The sequence below is a fragment of the Corythoichthys intestinalis genome, chromosome 12 (assembly GCF_030265065.1).
Source record: "Corythoichthys intestinalis isolate RoL2023-P3 chromosome 12, ASM3026506v1, whole genome shotgun sequence".
Classification (NCBI taxonomy): Eukaryota; Metazoa; Chordata; class Actinopteri; order Syngnathiformes; family Syngnathidae; genus Corythoichthys; species Corythoichthys intestinalis.
Window position 1 is genome coordinate 35242274 of NC_080406.1, and position 20697 is coordinate 35262970.

Sequence of the window (20697 nt, forward strand, 5' to 3'; positions counted from 1 at the left end):
TGCTTTTGCTTTGGAAAACAATGCTAGTTGCATAGTTACATAATATTCATAGTTCAACTTTAAACTGGAAAACATAGCAGTAGCAGTGAGTAACATAGCAGTCAATGACACCTGATTTAGACATTAACCGATGACTCGACTTAGTAAAAAATAACCAGTGATTCAGTGTCAAAACAATGCTTTGTGGCAGCTCCAGTGCACACCTGGCCAAGCTGACTCTCGCCTTCTGTCCTCCACTCAAATTGGCGCCTCTGTCTCCAACGGGTGACAAATCGCCACCCGGCAACAGCTTCACGTCCTGGACAGGGTCCAAAATGCAGCCCTTACCGAGTCATTCCAAACCACACTTACTCTGAACTACAGGTCCGAGAATTCTTCGGAGAACCAGACTCATTCTCACTCTCTTGAGGGCGCAGGCTCTAAGCACTCTGTCGTACTTGAAGCGGTTGAGCTCTTTGCCGAACAGGATGTTGCTGCGGACTGTGCCGGGTAAAATCCAGGGCTGCTGGCAAGTGTAGGTCAGATCCCCTCGGACTTTGACCACGCCACTTTCTTGGCTCAGTTCTCCAAGGATAGCACTAAGGAGTGAAGACTGACATATAAAAAAATCGATAAGCACCATATTAATTCGTTGGCTGCCACTGACCGATGATAGACATCCAATCGATTCTGATAGGGGGAGGCTGCAAAATGGACTGGACGTCTATCATCGTCAAAGAGCATTAAGTTAAAGATACTAAAAAATGCCAACTATACCTTCCCTGAGCCAACAGGACCTATTACAGCAAGTAGCTCACCGGCTCTCACTGTGAAAGATGGAATCTGTAAGGTTGGAACCTCTTGCATCTATCAAGAAATTTTCAGGCCATTTAAAAAAAACAAAAAACAAAAAAACAAAAAAAAAAGGAAAACTGTCAAATAAATATGAAAACAGTATAGTACTTCAGTAGTGGCTAATTTTATGGTCAATTACTGAAACTAATAATCATGCCGTAAAAAATAAATTTTGATTATATATTTAAAGGGGGTGGTGACCTCACTGCGCTCAAGTGCTCATTCTCCCCTTAGAAAGCAGACCTTGATCTTGGCAGTCAACCGTGCTGACCACCGAGCTAATGAAGACCAGTGTTGTTAACTGTACTGTTAGAAAATAAAATAATAAATAATAAAAATAATTTGTTACAAATTAATTCTCCCAAAAAGTAATTGCGTTAGTAACTCAGTTACCTCATTGTAAAAGTAATTAGTTACTCAGCAAAGTAATTGCCGTTACTTTTCATGTTCTACACATTATTACATTATATATTTTGTAACATTTTTCATATGTTTATATTAACTGACTGAATTTTAAAAAGTCACTTATATAACAGTATAATGGTATACAAACAAAGGAAAAAAAGCCTTTTTTTCCTATTGTACTGAACCTGCACTGAACCGTGACCCCCGTAACGAGGTACGTACTGAACCGTGACTTGTGTGTATCATAAACACATAATGCCGTATCAAAAATGAAAACCATGACAAAACTCTACATACGTCTACGGTACATTGTTTTTGAATCGCCCTGTATATACTTTTTTAAATATGCAGGTGCGGCCTTGAATCTCCTGCCTCTACTATCTTTGCTCTTGTTGTTTTGATTAAAGGTTCAATGTGATTCAAGAAAAGTTTAGGCCAAGTGACTATTTTCGGGAATTAACAAATAAATTCTTATTACATTGTAGCATCGACAAGGGCAACGCCAACTTGGTGATGATAATGCACACTCAGTAGGAAAACGGTTTAAAAAAAAAAAGAAAAAAAGTTGCCCGAGAGTTTAAGGTGACGCTCGCCATGCTAAACGCTAATGAGAATGTGAATGCTATGCTAACGCTCCGAACCACCTAGCCAATCATCACCGCGTTTGCAACGATGTCACCACATCCTTCCTTCCTCCCCCCTCCTGCTATGATATCTCCCAGGCAGCTTTGATATAATCAGACAACTTGCGCTTCATTCAACCGAATTGTAGTTACACATTCCTTCACATCCTCAGTAACTGTAACGGCATTGCAAAGATGGGAAAATAATTATATTACTACTGAAAGAAATAGCGCTGTTAGATACGTTGTTATACTCTAACGCCTTTATTAACAACAATGATGAAGACTAGTCAGACTGAGAGTCAGTGTTGTTTTCGTCAATATTGACGATAACGAAAATAAATTTGTCAACGAACAATTTTTTCATGGTGATGACGTGACGAACTAAAAACTTGGGAGTGGCTTGGGGACTAGAACATAAAAAGACAAATGCCAGTTTTCGTCTGACGAGACGAAAATGCGATATAGTTTCTGTCATATGTTCACAATGCGTGAGTCAGCTTGATATTTATTAACATTGTATATGGCATACGTCAGCTTGCATCGTAGCTTGTGTCACTCATGTGAGATCCGCTGAGTCTCTCCCGCACTCTCCTTACCGGAGTTTAGGATGTATTTCAAGCCAGGCTGCGCTCTATTTTGCTGATTTGTAAACGCACGGTAAGATTTGTTTTCTATCTTGTTAAGAAAGAATATGCAATTTTGCTTTAGCCTTTAAAGGTCTGTGCTCAGTGACCATTACACACTAAGCGTATCTTGTCGCGTTAGCATAACATTAATGTAAGCATTAGCATCAACTTTAGCGTGGAGAGCATCCTCTTAAAAACTCGGACAACTTTTTCTTTACATACAGTTTGTGGCTTCTAGGTGGGATTAAGTGAAAATAATGTACTGCTTTTCATGCTGAGTGTACATTATGGTCACTAAATTGGCGTTTTCCTTGTAATCGTTACAATATTTGCTCGCTAGTCATGTTCATCCGTAATTGTTGGAAACCTTTATTGTTGGACTAAAACTTTTGAATTTTACAGACGAAAACATTTTGAGTAACTGTCGACTAAAACTAGATGAATTTTGTATGAAATTTGGTCTAGATTAAGACGAACACATTTTGAAATGATTATAATATGACAAAGACTAATAAGTATTTTCGTCCAAAAGACTAAGACCAAGACAAAAATTAAATGGGCTTCCAAACACAACACTGGTCAGAGCGCTATGCTTATAGAAAACCTAACTCCCTGAGAACTTAAAAGAGCATACTGCCAATTGAAGCTAGATTTGACTGCTGACTCAGTAGTCAGCAGGCTCAACTGCCATAGTAATGTGGATTCCAACCCTGGCTGGAGAAGGAGGAGAAAATTTGAAAATGTAAATTGACCAAAGACCTTTAAAGATTTTCCCATTTTTTAAATATTTCAACGCTGGCAACTGCAGCTGCAACTATTTTACCAAAAATTTGACATTTTATTTTTTTAAGTGGAACTGGCTAGCAACAAATCCAGGGTATTCCTGATTTATAATTAAAGGAAAAAACAATAAAACCAGCAATAGATGACATTCATTGCCACAAATGTGCTGTACATGTTCAGTGTAAGTTATAAAATTGTATCATCTGATCTCTATAATTATTATTTTGCACCTCACCTTGTCCCAATAGCACACTAAATCTTCAATCTTCAACATGCAGTCTTTTTTGTCAGCCACTGGGAGGCCCAGATGCTGAGGAGCAACTTCGTCTAGAAGGAGAAAATTCTGAAAGGGGATCATGTTATTCAAGAGTTACCTTTACTGCAGATACAGTATGAATACACTGATTACTTTAATTCTCTGGATGCTGATGAGTGATTCCGAGAGCTTCTCAATGGCACAGGGGAAGAAGAGCGTGACGGTGAGTCGGACGGCGCCATAGAGGGCGACGGCCATGAATACGGCACTCGGAGACAGCTGGCTACCCGTCAGCACGTAGACAGAAATCGTCAGAAAAATTATGATCTTGCTGGCCACGAAGAAAGACGCCATGTTCAAGCCACGCAGATAAGAACTTTTCATTATTTTGGAGATTTCCATTCTGTGCCAGAACAAAAATTTGTCAGGAGATGCACAGCGGTTGGATTTGTCAAATAGACGACTGGCTACTTTCTGATTTCATCCACGAGTGCAGCAAAGGGCTTCTCCCACCCGTACATTTTTATAACACGGATTCCCGAGATGACTTCATTCATTGTGCGGATCCTCTCATCAGATAGTACTGCAGTGTCACCTCTAGAACCATAGAAACACACACTCATGGCAGTGACAGTACCAGTAAATCACACAACTACAGTGGGGCAAATAGGTATTTAGTCAACCACTAATTGTGCAAGTTCTCCCACTTGAAAACATTAGAGAGGCCTGTAATTGTCAACATGGTTAAACCTCAACCATGAGAGACAGAATGTGGGAAAAAAAAAAAAAAAAACATTGTTTGATTTTCAAACAATTTATTTGCAAATCATGGTGGAAAGTAAGTATTTGGTTAATACCAAAATTTCATCTCAATACTTTGTTATGTACCCTTTGTTGGCGATAACGGAGGCCAAACGTTTTCTGTAACTCTTCACAAGCTTTTCACTAAGCTTGAGAACGATAAACCGATACGACCGGATATCCGGTTCTACATGCGAGCGATTCGGCTGTATCGGTAACAGACTAACTATTCGACAGTAAAAAGCCACAAATCCGTCCATAAATCGATTGTATAGATATGAACCGGCTATCGCGAGAAGAAGATTCGGCTACCCGAGGGTTTAGTTTTCATCTCTAAAATTTAATAACGCGAGAGCTGACGAACCGACAGTCGCGCATGCTCCGTAGCATTCTCTTCATACGTTCTCTCACAGCCCAAAGCTAAAGGTGAAAAAAAAGTAGTATCGACAACGCAACATGCTAAAATGGACAAACAGCACGAGCACAGACGCCAGCGAGCCCGGCAGAAGTGCCGAATCACAGCGACAAATTTTCAACGCGCCTGGAAAACAAAAGTCAAAAGTTTGGAGGGTGTTTGGATTTTTCAAGAACGACGGACAACTGGATAAAAGCCATGCTATTTGCAAGCTGTGCCGAGCAGCTCTGAAGTACACTGGAAGTACAACAAACCTTGACTTGCATGCAACGAGAAAACACAAACAAGAGTATGGTGAGTTAAAGACGAGAAAGGAGCGGGAGCCTGCTAACAGTGCTAGCACACAGTCACAAACGGGTAAACTTTCGAACTATTTCGGGCAACTTGGCCACAATTCAGCACGAGCTAAGGAAATAACGGCAGCTATAACCCGTTTCATCGCCAAGGGCTTATGCCCGTACAGTATGGTTGAGTGGGAAGGATTTCAAGAGTTGATGCGTACCTTAGAGCCACGCTATACGGTACCGTCCCGAAAGCATATCACCACCACAAGCATGCCAGCGTTGTATGCTGAAGTGAAGAGCCACGTTGAAAAAGAACTAGAAAATGCAGAGCGAGTGGCAGTAACGACTGATGCTTGGACATCGTGTGCAACCGAGTCCTATGTGACAATTACGGCCCACCACATAACTCCAGATTGGCAGTTGAAGGTCCATGTTTTACAAACAAGGGTGTTTAAAGGATCACACACTGGAAAGAACATAGGTGCTCTGCTTAAACAAGCATGTGTTGACTGGGACCTCCTTGATAAGGATCCAGCCCTGGTTACTGACAATGCCAGTAATATGGTGTTAGCTGGAGAAGAAACAGAGATGACCCCTCACCTCATGTGTTTTGCACACACCATCAATCTTGCCACACAGAAAGCATTCAAAGTGGACACTGTTGCTCTGTTGCTGGCCAGAGTGAGAAAAGTAGTTGGGTTTTTTCACCACAGTGTTAGGGCAGCAGAAATTCTACAAGAAAAACAGAAACAGCTGGCATTGGTCTCCCACAAGCTGATCCAAGATGTGTCAACTCGATGGAACAGCTCATACGACATACTGGAACGCTTTTTGGAACAACACTCTGCCATTTCTGCTGCCCTCCTATCCAGGGATCTCAGAAAAAGAGGAGAGGTGACCACTCTAACGGACGAAGACTTTTGTGATGCTGAAGACATCGTCAAGCTGATGGCACCGGTCAAACTTGTGACCACAACCATGTCTGAAGACCACCGGCCCACACTTTCAATGATTTCCCCAGTCAAAGCAAAGCTTAAAAAGAACTTTGAAGCATCAGAAAAAGACTCTGTGGTCATCAGAGAGATGAAGCAGGCATTCAGGAATGACCTGGAGAAACGTTATGTTGTCCTCAATGATCTCTTCAACAATGCAGCGGCTCTGGACCCTCGGTTCAAATCTCTGCCCTTCCTGAGTGACCACGATTCTGAGAGGATATTCATGACCATCTTGGCAGAAGCTACAGCCTTGCATAATAAGGTAATACACTGTCATTTACTCAAATACATATTACAACACATTCTGTCAGTTTGTCAGTCTGCTGTGCTTTGTTGTTGTTACTTGATTTATTTTGACTGTTATTACTGTCACTGGCTGTTGAATTGTGTAAACTGTACTTTTATTCTTTACTTCTAGTCAACAGGAATTCCAGCTGAGAGTGATGCAGTGCAGACAGATCCATGTCAGAGTGAGCCTGCCCATGAAGAGACAGACATCACCACCGAAGATGTACTCAAAGGTTTGTGTGTGTTTTCTACATATGTGCACAAAAGTGGACACAAATTCTTAACATTAGAAAAAATATTTTTGCAGAAAATGGTAAATTCAGATGAAAAAAAAGCAACACTGAGTCATGGCATACAAAGCCAGTAATATACCATTATTGTTATTCATTCAGATGATGAGCCTCCTTGCAAAAAGAAGAAAATGTCAGCTCTGGACCAACTGTTTGAAGAAGACTTTCAAGTGAGGACAGCAGATAGATCTGCATGGGACAGAGCTAGTGATGAAGTGAAGCGGTACAGAGATCGTGAGTCTTTAACGCTGAAAAAAAAAACCACTGCAGTGGTGCAAAGGGCAGCACGACCTGCCGTTGCTATCATCTCTGGCCAAACGATATCTCTGTATACCTGCCACCAGTGTGGCATCTGAAAGGGTTTTCGGCACTGCTGGAGATATTGTTTCCACAAAACGCAATTTACTGAAACATGAACATGTGGATCAGTTGATCTTTCTCAAAAAAAAATCTGCCCGTCAAAAAAGATGTGGACAGTGACGAGGAATGAAATGTTGAAGCACTTTGCTGTGGTTAAGGTTATAGTTTGTTATTGTATTGTTAAGGTTATTGTTGACCAGTCTGACTAAAATGCCATGTTTTTTTCCCCAATTATACCAGTGGTAAATGGCATAATAGTAGTATGCTTGAATTATTATTTATTATGATAATACGAGCAGGTTAAATTGTTTTTTCTAGAGCTGCTGCATATAATTTTTAGTTTGTAAGATGTTCATTTTGAAAGGTTGCACTTAAATTACGTGTCTCTTGTGTTTGAAATGTAAGATGTTTACATTTAAGGGTTGCACTTAAATTACCTGCCTCTTGTGTTTGAGATGTAAGATGTTTACATTGAAAAGTTGCAGTCAAATTACTACCTCTTGTGTTCAAAATATAAAGAAACAGAGATTGAATTTTTGCACTTTATTTTTGTCTGTCTCTGGAGTTTTATTTTATTATCGACAAAATGATGGCCATTCAGCGAGTCTTTATTTGTTCATGTCTCAAAAATAAACATACATTGGTATGGAATATTGTTGTTTACTTTTGCTTGTGAAAATTCGGTCTTTTATGTTTAAAATAATGTGAAAAAACAACAAATATTTACTATCGTATCGTTTTCACACTGTATCGAACCTGTATCGTTCCTAAACTGTATCGAATCGTATCGAATCGCTCTGCCTAAACAATATCGTTTTTTTAATCGAATCGTAATCTGTGTATCTAGATACATATCGAATCGGCTTCATGCCAGAGATTCCCAACCCTACTTTTCACACACTGTTGCTGGTATTTTGGCCCATTCCTCCATGCAGATCTCCTCTAGAGCAGTGATCTTTTGAGGCTGATGTTGGGCAACACGGACTTTCAACTCCCTCCACAGATTTTCTATGGGGTTGAGACCTGGAGACTGCCTAGGCCACTCCAGGACCTGGAAATGCTTCTTACGAAGCCACTCCTTTGTTGCCCTGGCTGTGTGTTTGGGATCACTGTCATGCTGAAAGACCCAGTCACGTCTCATCTTCAATGCCCTCGCCGATGGAAGGGGATTTTCACTCAAAATCTCTCGATACATGGCCCCATTCATTCTTTTCTTTACACAGATCAGTTGTCCTGGTCCCTTTGCAGGAAAAACAGCCCCAAAGCATGATGTTTTCACCCCCATGCTTCACAGTGGGTATACGGTTCTTCGGATGTAATTCTGTATTCTTTCTCCTCCAAACACGAGAACCTGTGTTTGTACCAAAAAGTTTTATTTTGGTTTCATCTGACCATAACACATTATCCCAGTCCTCTTCTGGATCATCCAAATGCTCTCTAGGGAACCGCAGACAGGCCTGGACATGTACTGGCTTCAGCAGGGGAACAAGTCTAGCAGTGCAGGATTTGAGTCCCTGGCGGCGCATTGTGTTACTGATAGTAGCCTTTGTTACTGTTGTCCCAGCTTTCTGTAGGTCATTCACCAAGTCCCCCCACGTTCCTGTTATCATTTTGACGCCACAGGGTGAGATTTGGCATGGAGCCCCAGATCGAGGGAGATTATCAGTGGTCTTGTATGTCTTCCATTTTCTGACTAAATTGTATTCTAACCCCTCTCCCAGTCAAAATGAATTAGACATCGAGCACTGTCAATGGCACTGAAAGATAAGCATTCATAGCCAGCCTCTGGTCCCAGCTCTCTGTAGGTCATTCACAAGGTCCCCCCGTGTGGTTCTGGGATTTTTGCACCTCTGTTCTTGTTATCATTTTGATGCCACGGGCTGAGAAGGGAGTTTAAAGTCCATGTTGCCCAACGACAGCCCCAAAACATCACTCCTCTAAAGGAGATCTGCATGGAGGAATGGGCCAAAACACCAGCAACAGTGTGCGAAAAGCTTGTGAAGATTTAGAGAAAACATTTGGCCTCTGTTATTGCCAACAAAGGGTACATAACAATGTATTGAGATGAACTTTTGGTATTGAACAAATACTTATTTTCCACCATGATTTGCATATAAATTCTTTACAAATCAAACAATGTGATTTTCTGTTTTTTTCCCACATTCTGTCTCTCATGGTTGAGGTTTACAAATGTTGACAATTACAGGCCTAGCTAATATTTTCAAGTGGGAGAACTTGCACAATTAGTGGTTGACTAAATACTTATTTGCCCCACTGTATATGGTAAATTTCATCACTGCCTACCTCAGTGTTGAAAAGAGCCTTCCAAATATCGTCTGCACTGGTAACAGGATGAAGAGGACAGCCATTCCGGAAAGGCACGATTGGCCGATCCAATACATCAACAATAGTATAACCGCTGTTGCTTGGAAGGGGGTGATCCAGAGAAAGTGCAAATATAATGTCACCTGAGAAAAATGCAAAATGGGTTCAATTCACAAAGAGACACGCACAAAATATTTAATGACTTTTCAGAAAATGACCTCATCAAATCTGTTGATGTCGTTGGACAACAGGTTGACAATTTGTCCCGTCGTTGTTTTGGTCAGCGCAGTATTGTTAAGACTGAGAGCCTTTGCAAAACACAACTGTTATATACAGTGACAAAAAAAAAAAAAAATAGACACACTCAATAATTTCTATACCTTCCGATAGATCATGTGACACATGGCCACCCGGATCTTCATGCCTGCTCTCTGGGCTTGATAGAAATAGATATGGTGGAGGAAGGCCATCCAGGCAGTGGCTATGCAGAGGCCAGCTGCGTAGCTGTAGGCCATGTAGACTGCAGTTGTGCCAGGACCCTCGAAGTACTCAATGAGCTTACCGAGTAACAGTGGTTGAATGACTTTGATGACTTCCTGACGCAGTAAACAAGATGACTTAAAACAACAAAAATCCATTCATTAACCCTTAACAGGGCAAGCAACTATTTTTGGTTAAATTCATTAAAAAAAACGTAACCCCATAAAGAGCTGGCGTACACATACATGGACATCACATTTTGGGTCATGTAGTCCACAATATTGCCATTTGGTTGGTACACATGTGTGGCTAGAGATGTCCTGATCACATATTTTTGCACTAGAGTCTGAGTCCGAGTCACCTGATTTTGAGAACCTGCCGATACTGAGTACCGATCGGACCCCCCCCCCCAAAAAAAAATATTTTTTGTTTTTATTTGAACAAAAGTTGCAAACCTGTTACAGTACAGCACTTTTAACAGTACTTCCTCTTCCACTTTTCCTGGGAGTGTTGCGGAGTAAACGTATATATTTTTGAATCTTTTGGCAATGCCATTATATTTCTGAATTATTTTGATACTTTTTATCCCCAAAAGTATGTATTATACTGGACTGTCTCAGGAAATTAGAATACACAATATTCTAATTTTCTGAGACAGTCCTGTACATTAATCCACCATTTAAAGCAGGGGTGTCCAAACTTTTTGCAAAGGGGACCAGATTTGGCGTGGTAAAAATGTGGGGGGCCGATCTTGGCTGACGTCCTTTACATAGAACAATATACAGGACTGTCTCAGAAAATTAGAATATTGTGTATTCTAATTTTCTGAGACAGTCCAGTATATATATATATATACATACATACAGTATATATCAATTAGGTCATTGGGTGTGGGGGTTTACGACAAATTGTGATATTAAAACTAGAACATTTTTCAAAAAAACAATTTGAATAGCTCTGTTTGGGATAGGCCTGAATTATAATGGAAAAAATTAACATTGCGATGTATATAGCCAAGGCTCCACACTTACTTTTTGCATTGGTTGCACTGGTGCGCCTAACTTTTTTCTTAAGGTGCACCAGCACAAAATGTAGTCGCACCCACATTCTTATTGCATCACCTTGAACGCCATACTTTTTATCACTCTCCATAACATTCATATCATTCATATGAGTGAGTCGATTCAAATTCACTCACGGTTTGATGCTCACACTACTGAGAACAGCCTCTCACTTACACAATGAGTTGCCACAGACTGGGCTACCCTTGAGTAACCAGCTAAACGATGATTGACACATTTGTGCCTTTGATCGTAGAACTACTGAGGTTTCGCTGGGGAGATCAAGGCCACAAACCTGTCAACCATCGTTAACTTTAAGTACCAAACGCAAGCTGCACTGCTTAGAACAGTGGTTCCCAAACCGGTCCTCAAGGACCCCTGTGGGTCCGGTTTTTGTTCCTACCAATCGAGCACGGACCGTTAAACCAATGAGGTTTCTGCTAAAACAAGCAGCACCTGACTACAATCAACTGATTACACTTGTAAAACACCAGATTGGTACACATGTCGTCCTGTTTTGTTGGAAAGAAATCCCGATGTGGAATAGTTTGGGAACCCCTGGCTTAGAAGGAGGGAGAGTGAGAGGCTGTGTGAACATGAAGCACGACAACAAATATATTTTCTAAATTAAAAACCCAATCCTTTTCACCCAATTCCGATCGTTTGATAAAATGGCGCGATCTGCCCAATTTCCGATCACGTGGTCGGCTCGAGACAACCCCTATGTGTGGCCTACCCAAAATATAAGGTGCATATATATGGACACCAAGTCATCCGGTTTGACTTCACCTGGAGGAAGATGTAAATTCCGATGAGGACGTAGGATCTCCAGTAACAATTTATGAGGGCTCTGGTGAGTTCAGGCTGCCGTTGTTCTTTTATCGCTATCTTCATTTCATGGTTCCAGTACCTTTGAAAAACACAAAAATATGTGTGATTGCTGATAAACAGTGCAAAGGAGCAACTTTCTAACGATAAGCAAATTCACAAACATCAAGGCCACATTTAAAGGGAATGGAAGGAAACTCTTTGACTGCCGGCAAACGAGTCAGCTGTGATCAGGGCGAACTGTCATTTTTCAAAATGAAGCGTATGGTTTAATATGCTCTCTGTATATTTCCGATTTACATCTTTGAATCATTTTTTTCTCACATTAATTTTCCACTGGCTACACTTCCACTTGGTGTAGGTAAGAGAGGGTCCTCAGCTGTTTGAGCTGCTGACAGAACCATGCTGTTGCTTCTTTGGAACCCCTTGACAGCCAATGCTGACGACCAGACAGGACAACACTACATGTCATATGCGACTGTGCTGGGAAGTCAAGAATTGGTACAGTGATGAATGTAATGTGCTACTCAAACGTGGAAGAGAGAACGCCATTCAATCACAGTGTCACTGCCAAACACTGAGATGTGTGTGGGAGAACAGACTGTTGCACCTCCAGTAGTACTTTCTATATATAGGTGGGCTTAATGTCAGGCACATTCGCCAACACAATATCACCTTTCCTTAATGAGAGGGGTGACTTTTGTAACAGGGACTTTGAACATTAGAAAAACAGCTTGACAAATTTACAAAAGCAGTATCAAAAATGTTTGCTTAACAAAAGTAATAATTTCCTAAAACGACCTGCCATGCTTTAAATTATGAATGCAAATAATGCACAGAAATATTTTTCAATGACAATGAGAAATTCTTACCACTGTAACTCCTCCCCCAGTCTGTCAGACGCATCCTCAGGAAGAACCTTGTACATGTCATTTTCCTCCAGCCTCCTCTTGTAGCCAGTCTTGAACAAGGGGTTCAACCAACTACACAATGCAAATATAGTCAATGTCAAAAATAATAATAACAGTAATAATATAGTTTTTCTTTCATAGCAGTTAGATTAGGGGAGGGTACCTTGCAATACGATACAATTTGCAATACAAGGCCCACGATAACGATTATATTTAAATATGGTGATACAACAATTATCGATATCGGGTCACGAAATCAGTCTGTGTTATTCGACAATACAACTATTAGAGTGACAAACAAGCTATTTGTAAATGAAAAAATAAATAATGTAACAATGTTACTTCATATAAAAATCTTTTGCAGACAATCTTTCAAAAACGTTTTTTTTCTCACAGAATATGAGCCTATTACAGTGCAATATTTCTGTATATAAGTACAACAACATTATATTATTCCAACGTTCACTATATACATTCTTGGTGGGATCATATCGATAACTACAGTGGGGCAAAGAAGTATTTAGTCAACCACTAATTGTTCAAGTTCTCCCACAATTGTCAACATGGGTAAACCTCAACCATGAGACAGAACGTGAGAAGAAAAAAAAAAAAAAACAGAAAAGCACATTTTTTTTGATTTTTAAAGAATTTATTTGCAAATCATTGGGGAAAATAAGTATTTGGTCAAAACCAAAAGTTCATCTCAATACTTTGTTATATACCCTTTGTTGGCAATAACGGAGGCCAAACATTTTCTGTAACTCTTCACAAGCTTTTCACACACTGTTGCTGGTATTTTGGCCCATTCCTCCATGCAGATCTCCTCTAGAGCAGTGATGTTTTGGGGCTGTCGTTGGGCAACACGGACTTTCAACTCCCTCCACAGATTTTCTATGGGGTTGAGATCTGGAGACTGGCTCGGCCACTCCAGGACCTTGAAATGCTTCTTACGAAGCCACTCCTTTGTTGCCCTGGCTATGTGTTTGGGATCATTGTCATGCTGAAAGACCCAGCCATGTCTCATCTTCAATGCCCTTGCTGATGGAAGGGGATTTTCACTCAAAATCTCTCGATACATGGCCCCATTCATTCTTTCCTTTACACAGACCAGTCGTCCTGGTCCCTTTGCAGGAAAAACAGCCCCAAAGCATGATGTTTTCACCCCCATGCTTTACAGTGGGTATGGTGTTCTTCGGATGCAATTCAGTATTCTCTCTCTTCCAAAGATGAGAACCTGTGTTTCTGCCAAAAAGTTCTATTTTGGTTTCATCTGACCATAACACATTCTACCAGTCCTCTTCTGGATCATCCAAATGCTCTCTAGCGAACTGCAGATGGGCCTGGACATGTACTGACTTCAGCAGGGGGACACGTCTGGCAGTGCAGGATTTGAGTATCTGGTGGTGCATTGTGTTACTGATAGTAGCCTTTGTTACTGTGGTCCCAGCTCTCTGTAGGTCATTCACTAGGTCCCCTGTACTGTACAGTATATATATAAAGTGGGGCAAATAAGTAATTAGTAGTATTTGTAGTGACCAGTTACTTATTTTCCACTCTAATTTGGAAAAAAATTCTTTAAAATCAAACAATGTGATTTTGTTTTTTTTCCCACATTCTGTCTCTCATGGTTGAGCTTAACCCATGTTGACAATTACAGGCCTCTCTAATCTTTTCAAGTAGGAGAACTTGCACAATTGGTGGTTGACTAAATACTTATTTGCCCCACTGTAGGTGTTAATTTTTGCCGGATCGAGCCGGAACAGGATCTGGTACTGGAGTTTGGCCTCACAGTGTTCGGAACTTATTTGGGACTGATAGAGTTGACCACAGTTGTAGAGTATTACGTTCTACAGCAGTTGTTTTTGGCTGTATTACAGGGCGATGCTGTTGTGTTATGTAGAATTATATATGGTCATATAACATATGTATCATATGTGTGTTGCCTTTTGCGAATAGACGCAATGTGGGTATACTGAAGACAGAAGTCAGTCTAGTGGCAGTGGTGACTGGTCTTGTTCTCTGTATTGCGGCCGACAGAGGCTTGTTGCATTTTGCGTTTTTTGTTGTTAAATGTTAATAAAGTGGGTGAAACGAACATCGTGACTGTTTCTTTTTGTGTGCTCTCACAAGGGAATTACAATACAATGCTATTATCAGAGGTGGGTCGAGTAGCCAAAAATTTTACTCAAGTAGGAGAAGTGTTACTTTAAAATAATACTAAAAATAATACTCAAGTAATGAGTAACATTTTGAGTACAGGTAAGTGCTTATTTTTGTTTGATTTTTTTTTTTTTTTTTTTTCAAACAATGGTATTTTTTTTCTCTCAACACAAACATATCCATATGAACTGTTGTTATAATGATACTGTACAATAACCCATTACATAACCACAATAAGCCAAAGACAAAAAATATATATCATTAAACTAAAGCGAAGGGAAAAAAACAGTAATGAAGCATTATTCATCCAAAGAGCATGAGTGCCCTGCCCTCTAGTGGAGAAAATAGTTCCTTGTTTGAATAGTGAATAACGTAGTTCCTTCATAGTTATTATTATGAAAGTAAAACGATCATATCTCCGGTTTTCCGTGGTCAATTGGTGCCAAATAAAAACTGGGAGCGAGTTTAAAATCTGTACTTTCGATTCATGTTGAGGTCAGCGCTCCATGTCAAATGATTCATTTGTTACAGTGCTTTAAAGACGAGTAATAGAACAGGCTTGCGTGATCATAGACCGGCAAGCTTGCGTTTTGATGTGATGGAGTCATGTGATTATTGTTGTGACGTCTTATTAGTAAAATTAGTAGTGCTACTCTTGGCAATAACACCGCTAGCAAAAAATAATAATAAATCTAATAAGTAGAATAAAGAGGAAAAATGTAACAATTCTTGTGTAGCTAAATGTAGCGGAGTAAGAGTAGCGTTTTTTTTTCTTCACAAATCTACTCAAGTAAAAGTATAGCTAAGTAAAACAAATCTTAGAAGTACATTTTCCTCAAAAAGTTACTCAAGTAAATGTAACGGAGTACATGTAACACGTTACTACACACCTTTGGCTATTATGCTATTGTTACATTTACCTTTATATTGATTTTGTTAAACATTCAAAAACATTAAATGATTTAATCATTAATATAGCTCAGTTTGTTTCAAGTGCATAGGAAGCTCAGGTTCATCGCTTCCGTGATGCTTCAAGAGATCACATACACGTCCATTCAGGCAGGCTTTGTTTGGTCGGTGGCTTCACACAAGGGGCATTGGTGTTTCCTTATTACATCGCCAATAATATATGTTTTATCACAGATGTACTGCATATACTGACGTTTAACAGGCTAGTATATTTAATGAAAGTGTGTGACATTGAGTCTTCCCTATAGACAAGTTTCCGAGGTGCTTCCGCTTTACTTCCGCATTTCTGCTCGCAACTTCCGTTTTACAATTTCTCCATCCAAAAACACGGTGGAGCTGGAGTAACATTACTCATCAAATCCCTTAAAAAAGGCAATTTAAATTGAAATACTGCATCCATATGCCATCATCACGACAGGTGAGGACAACATGTTCATGAAGGCAGATGTAGAAGACAGCTCGCACCACCACAAAGACCGGGTGTTTTTGTAGCAATGTTGCCGCTGTATTATGGAAGATATGTTTTTCCTATCGCTGCATTTTCATGTGTCCGGTGCTCAAAACATACTAAAGCTAAAATCTTGCGCATGAAACAACTTGTTGTCTTTGATATTGCTATTACGATGATGATTGTAATTATGATGATCTTTAATATTATTTACTGCAACTATTGTATCAGTATACAGTATGTAGAATGGCACAATTGTGTCAACACATTTATGCAAGTGTTACAAGTTTTTTGTTTGCTTGTTTACAGGTGGAAAAAGCTGTAAGGCAAGGGAAGACAAGTTAATGTGCCTCACAACAACACTTGCTGTACGTTGATGGACATATATCGAGACAACGTGCGTTCTATCTGGGGCAGCAGAGAGGCTGGGGCTGGGACAACTGGTGGCTCCCCTCGCGACGGACCGCCAGCTCGATCCCGAGATCCAACTACAAGCTATTTAACGGCAGCAACTTTAAGATACGCTATAAGAGCTGGAATTACCAAGGACAGCGGGAGAAAAAACATCTGAAGGCTGCTGAGGGTCTCTGTAATATCAGGTGAAAGTTAAGCGAGTCTCCCTTAAGCTCTGCTGTCTGATAACACATTCCTCGTATGCTCAACCTTCGTTAATATTTTTCTAATAATTTTATAAATTGTGATTTATTGACCTGTTTTGCACATGCACCAATTGTTTTAAATAAAACAAGAAATGGAATCATGTTGTCGAAACGTTTTATTGCGATCAATATCTGCAATAAAAACGAATAACATACTATTCATCAGTTGTTTTAAATAAAACAAGAAATGGAATCATGTTGTCTAAACGTTTTATTGCGATCAATATCTGCAATAAAAACGAATTACATACTATTTCTGCTTATAGGTACATACCTTGTAGTACCGTATTGGCCCGAATATAAGACAGCCCTGATTATAAGACGACCCCCTCTTTTTCAAGACTCAAGTTTGAAAAAAGACTTTTTGAACACCAAATTAATTTTTATACAGACAATAATTAAAGTACATCTAAAACAAATGATTCTAACATATTTGAGAGAAAAAGCATTTTATTTTGCCTCATTCAAATCTTCATATCTGAACATTTAAATATGTAAACTAGAGTGCAATCACATTCGTAAATGAATGGCTTCTGGTTTTTGAAATGTAAATAAACCATTGTGATAAAACAACAAAACTGCAATAACTGCATTAACCATCAAAGTGAAGTCTAACTGTAACTGTGGTCTTGAAACAAATCTGAATAAGGAAAAACATTGCAATAAAATAATGCAAACTGGTTAAACTTGAGAGTAGCTGAGATCTGTCATGAGAGAACATTACTACTCACAAACATCCTCTGCCTTGCTGTGCTCAGTGTCACTGTCCTTACTCATCCCATCCTCTGGCTCTGCTGATTTTTCCCATAGCACGTCATCCTCACTGCCGTCCAGGGCATTTGATATACAACATTTTTTAAACCCGTGGATGATGCTCTTTGGGGAAACTGCATCCCATGCGTGGAGGATCCACTCACAGAGCAAACGTACCGAAGGCTTCTGAATCTTTCCTGTTGATGTGAGTGTGTGATCACCAGACAGGAGCCACTCTGTGTATTTCTTTCGCAGATTGTCTTTGAATGGTTTGTTGACCACAACATCCAACACCTGCAGCTGACTTGTAGCACCATTTTTTAGGGTATCTTTTGAGCTCTCCATCTCCGTACATTACACTCTGTGACACCATATTTCACAGTCGCTTTGCAATTGTTTGAAGACTCTACCTCATTTATCACCATCATCTTGAAGTTTATCATAACTTCTCAGCTGCTGGTTAACCTGGCCGATCTTCCACCCACTTTTCTCCAGATTGTTGCTACGTTTCTCCATTTTCTGTTATCTCTTCTATTATTTTCTTCTCTTTTCTTTCTCACCGCTTTCTTCTTCGTGCTACCGCTATTTTTTTTCTTCGTGTCAGGGGTTCGTTTTGGCCTGGGGAGTCAAGTTCAGCATTCCCTTCAATGATATCTGGCGCCATCTAGTGTCGTGAATGGGTATAATGTCTAGACCCCGAATATAAAACAACCCCCACTTTTTCAGTCTTATTTCAATGCAAAAAAACACCGTCTTATATTCGGCCCAATACGGTATTTCCTTGTAACAACAAAATCTGTGTCAGCCCTTCTGCGTTCAGCAAATATAATATTTTTAATTTCACCTCATTTTGGTCACTCAAGTGGCCGGTGTATCAATCTACACCTTACATCAACACAAGTTGTTAGGGTTTTATAATTTTGTCCACGAATGATCAACGAAGTGATAAGAACAATCACACAATGTTTTAGGTATATCCTTAGGTATAAATCACATCCTTAACTTCTTTTCTGCAGCTGGTTTCGATTTAAGGCGGATGGCGAGGTAGAGCCACATTGGTGCTTTGAAGCTGCTCAAAACATTCCACTTCAAACCATATACAGTGGTACCTCGACATACAGGTATGATCGCTTTGACACAGGATCTTTTCGACATCCGACGTAAAATTTGACTCGCCATTTGTTTCTACATCCGACAAAATGCTCGAAATACGACGATTTATGACAGAGTTGCAATTTCATTGTTTTCCCGCATGACGCACACATGGCGGATTTTCTTGTGAGAGAAATCAACATGGGTTCCAAGAATGTTAAAGCAGGTGGTGAAAAAAGAAAAACAACGAGGCTTACCAAAGGAAAAATATGAGCATGGGGTGCACGCCCGTGAACTGTTTGACAATACTCCTCCGACCTCCGTTTGCCAGTCTTTATAAGTAAAGGTGACAACTATCGCCAAAGAGATCGCCAGTTTTGTCAGGTTTTTAATCATTTATTTCAGAACTTGTGCAAAAAAACATGCCAACAGCCCGCAACAATAGGACGCTCAAAGTGAAAGGAAGACTCTCTCAACTGCACTCTCTCACTCTGCTGTCAGCCCCGCAGTGCGTTCAGGTACAGCACACAAAATCCGACTGCCACATTAGAACTCGATTTGTTACATTATTAAAGGTATTATTATTACCAATATTATATATTATTCTGATTTTTATTCATAATGTATTTGTTTTGCTCTGTGTAATTGCTATTTGCAATAGTAACAGCAGTATTTATTAAGGATTGAGTGTAGTTTTTTTGGCTGTGGAACGAATTAATTGAATTATAATGTATTCTTCTGGGAAAATCCTGCTCAACATACGACCATTTTGACTTACAAACAAGGTCATGGAACGAATTAACTTCGTATGTAGAGGTACCACTGTATATAGGCGCTTCCAGGAGTCCACGCACAGCACAGAAAGTCCCGGAGTCTTATCTACGTCGTGCTGAATACATTTTCGGAGATTCCGTGGGTCCCTCTGGTTTGATTTTGCAGTTTTAACTTTGTCAACACACTGCTTACTTCAACCACAATTCATGTTGTTCTTTCTAAACCGGAAGTTCAGAGCAGAATTTTTCCCAAGATGGCGGCGCCCATGTTTCGCTCAGGAAACTTGTCTATTAACCAGAAAAGCTACTAAGTGCACAGATGAGTCTTATGCACGGTGCAACAACCAGGATGATGTGGCAGTGTTGAGTTGAGCTTTATAGAGCTCAAGACAACACAAATGTTTTATTTTTCTTGCTTTCATGTTGTTGTACACTGTGCAATTGGTTGAAGCATCTAAAAGCTTTGAAGAAACGAATTGATTCAATTAAGGACAAAAGTGAACCATAGGTTTATATTCTATTTTGGGTTCATGTTTTTATATCTGGCTCCACTGTAGTCAGTACCTCGCCAATCATGAACCTCACTGTGTCACTATAGACCCTACTCACATGACGTCACAACCACGCCTCCGCGCCATATCGTCCGTCAGCCTGTCGGGTTTAAGCATTACCGCTACGTAAATTCCTCCTATTATGGCGTGTTTTTCTGCTCGTTAACATTAATAATCAAAATGGTGAAGGCGTGTGTGGTGGTTGATTGCAGTAACTGAGAAGATAGACCGAGAGACTTGAAGTTCTACCGTATTCCGAGAGACCCGGAGAGGAGAGCGAGATGGACTGCTGCAATTCGACGAGAAAACTGGGCACCAAACGATCACCACAGATTATGTAGTAGTCATTTTATATCTGGTAAGATGCATTTAATATATATTTTGAGGGTTTTGGGCTGACAACCACAATTAAGATCATTGCGAGGCTAATCGCCGAAAACATACAGTTTCAAATTCAAGATGCTTATTTCTTCCACCATCATTATATTTTGAATAATATTTGTGAAAGAAGCTGGCCTCGTCTACGGATCATCAGTTAAACAGGTGTGTCCAAACTTTTTGCAAAGGGGGCCAGATTTGGTGTGGTAAAAATGCGGGGGGCTACCTTAGCTGATTTACATAGAACAATATATTTAAACAAATTTTAGCAAGCCCTTCTGTGTGTCACATTTGCTTTATTATTTTTTTAAATTCATAATTTCAACAATCTCGTCTTTGTGGCGTT

General features: G+C 40.0%; 1 protein-coding gene across 5 annotated transcripts in view; it reads right to left on the reverse strand.

Annotated features, from left to right (window-relative positions):
* LOC130927597 (ATP-binding cassette sub-family C member 4-like) overlaps positions 1 to 20697 on the reverse strand; it is a 102883-nt gene that overhangs the window by 80837 nt on the left and 1349 nt on the right. For 4 of the 5 annotated variants that reach the window (XM_057853542.1, XM_057853544.1, XM_057853543.1 and 1 more), the window contains exons 2-12: positions 12530 to 12640; positions 11619 to 11739; positions 9669 to 9884; positions 9507 to 9596; positions 9268 to 9431; positions 4002 to 4127; positions 3684 to 3933; positions 3510 to 3617; positions 757 to 846; positions 401 to 592; positions 204 to 298 (exon numbers count right to left, since the gene is read on the reverse strand). In XM_057853542.1, coding sequence (XP_057709525.1) covers positions 204 to 298; positions 401 to 592; positions 757 to 846; positions 3510 to 3617; positions 3684 to 3933; positions 4002 to 4127; positions 9268 to 9431; positions 9507 to 9596; positions 9669 to 9884; positions 11619 to 11739; positions 12530 to 12640 — 1563 coding nt within the window. The remainder of the gene's footprint in view (positions 1 to 203; positions 299 to 400; positions 593 to 756; positions 847 to 3509; positions 3618 to 3683; positions 3934 to 4001; positions 4128 to 9267; positions 9432 to 9506; positions 9597 to 9668; positions 9885 to 11618; positions 11740 to 12529; positions 12641 to 20697) is intronic. The other variant, XM_057853547.1, reaches the window with a different exon arrangement.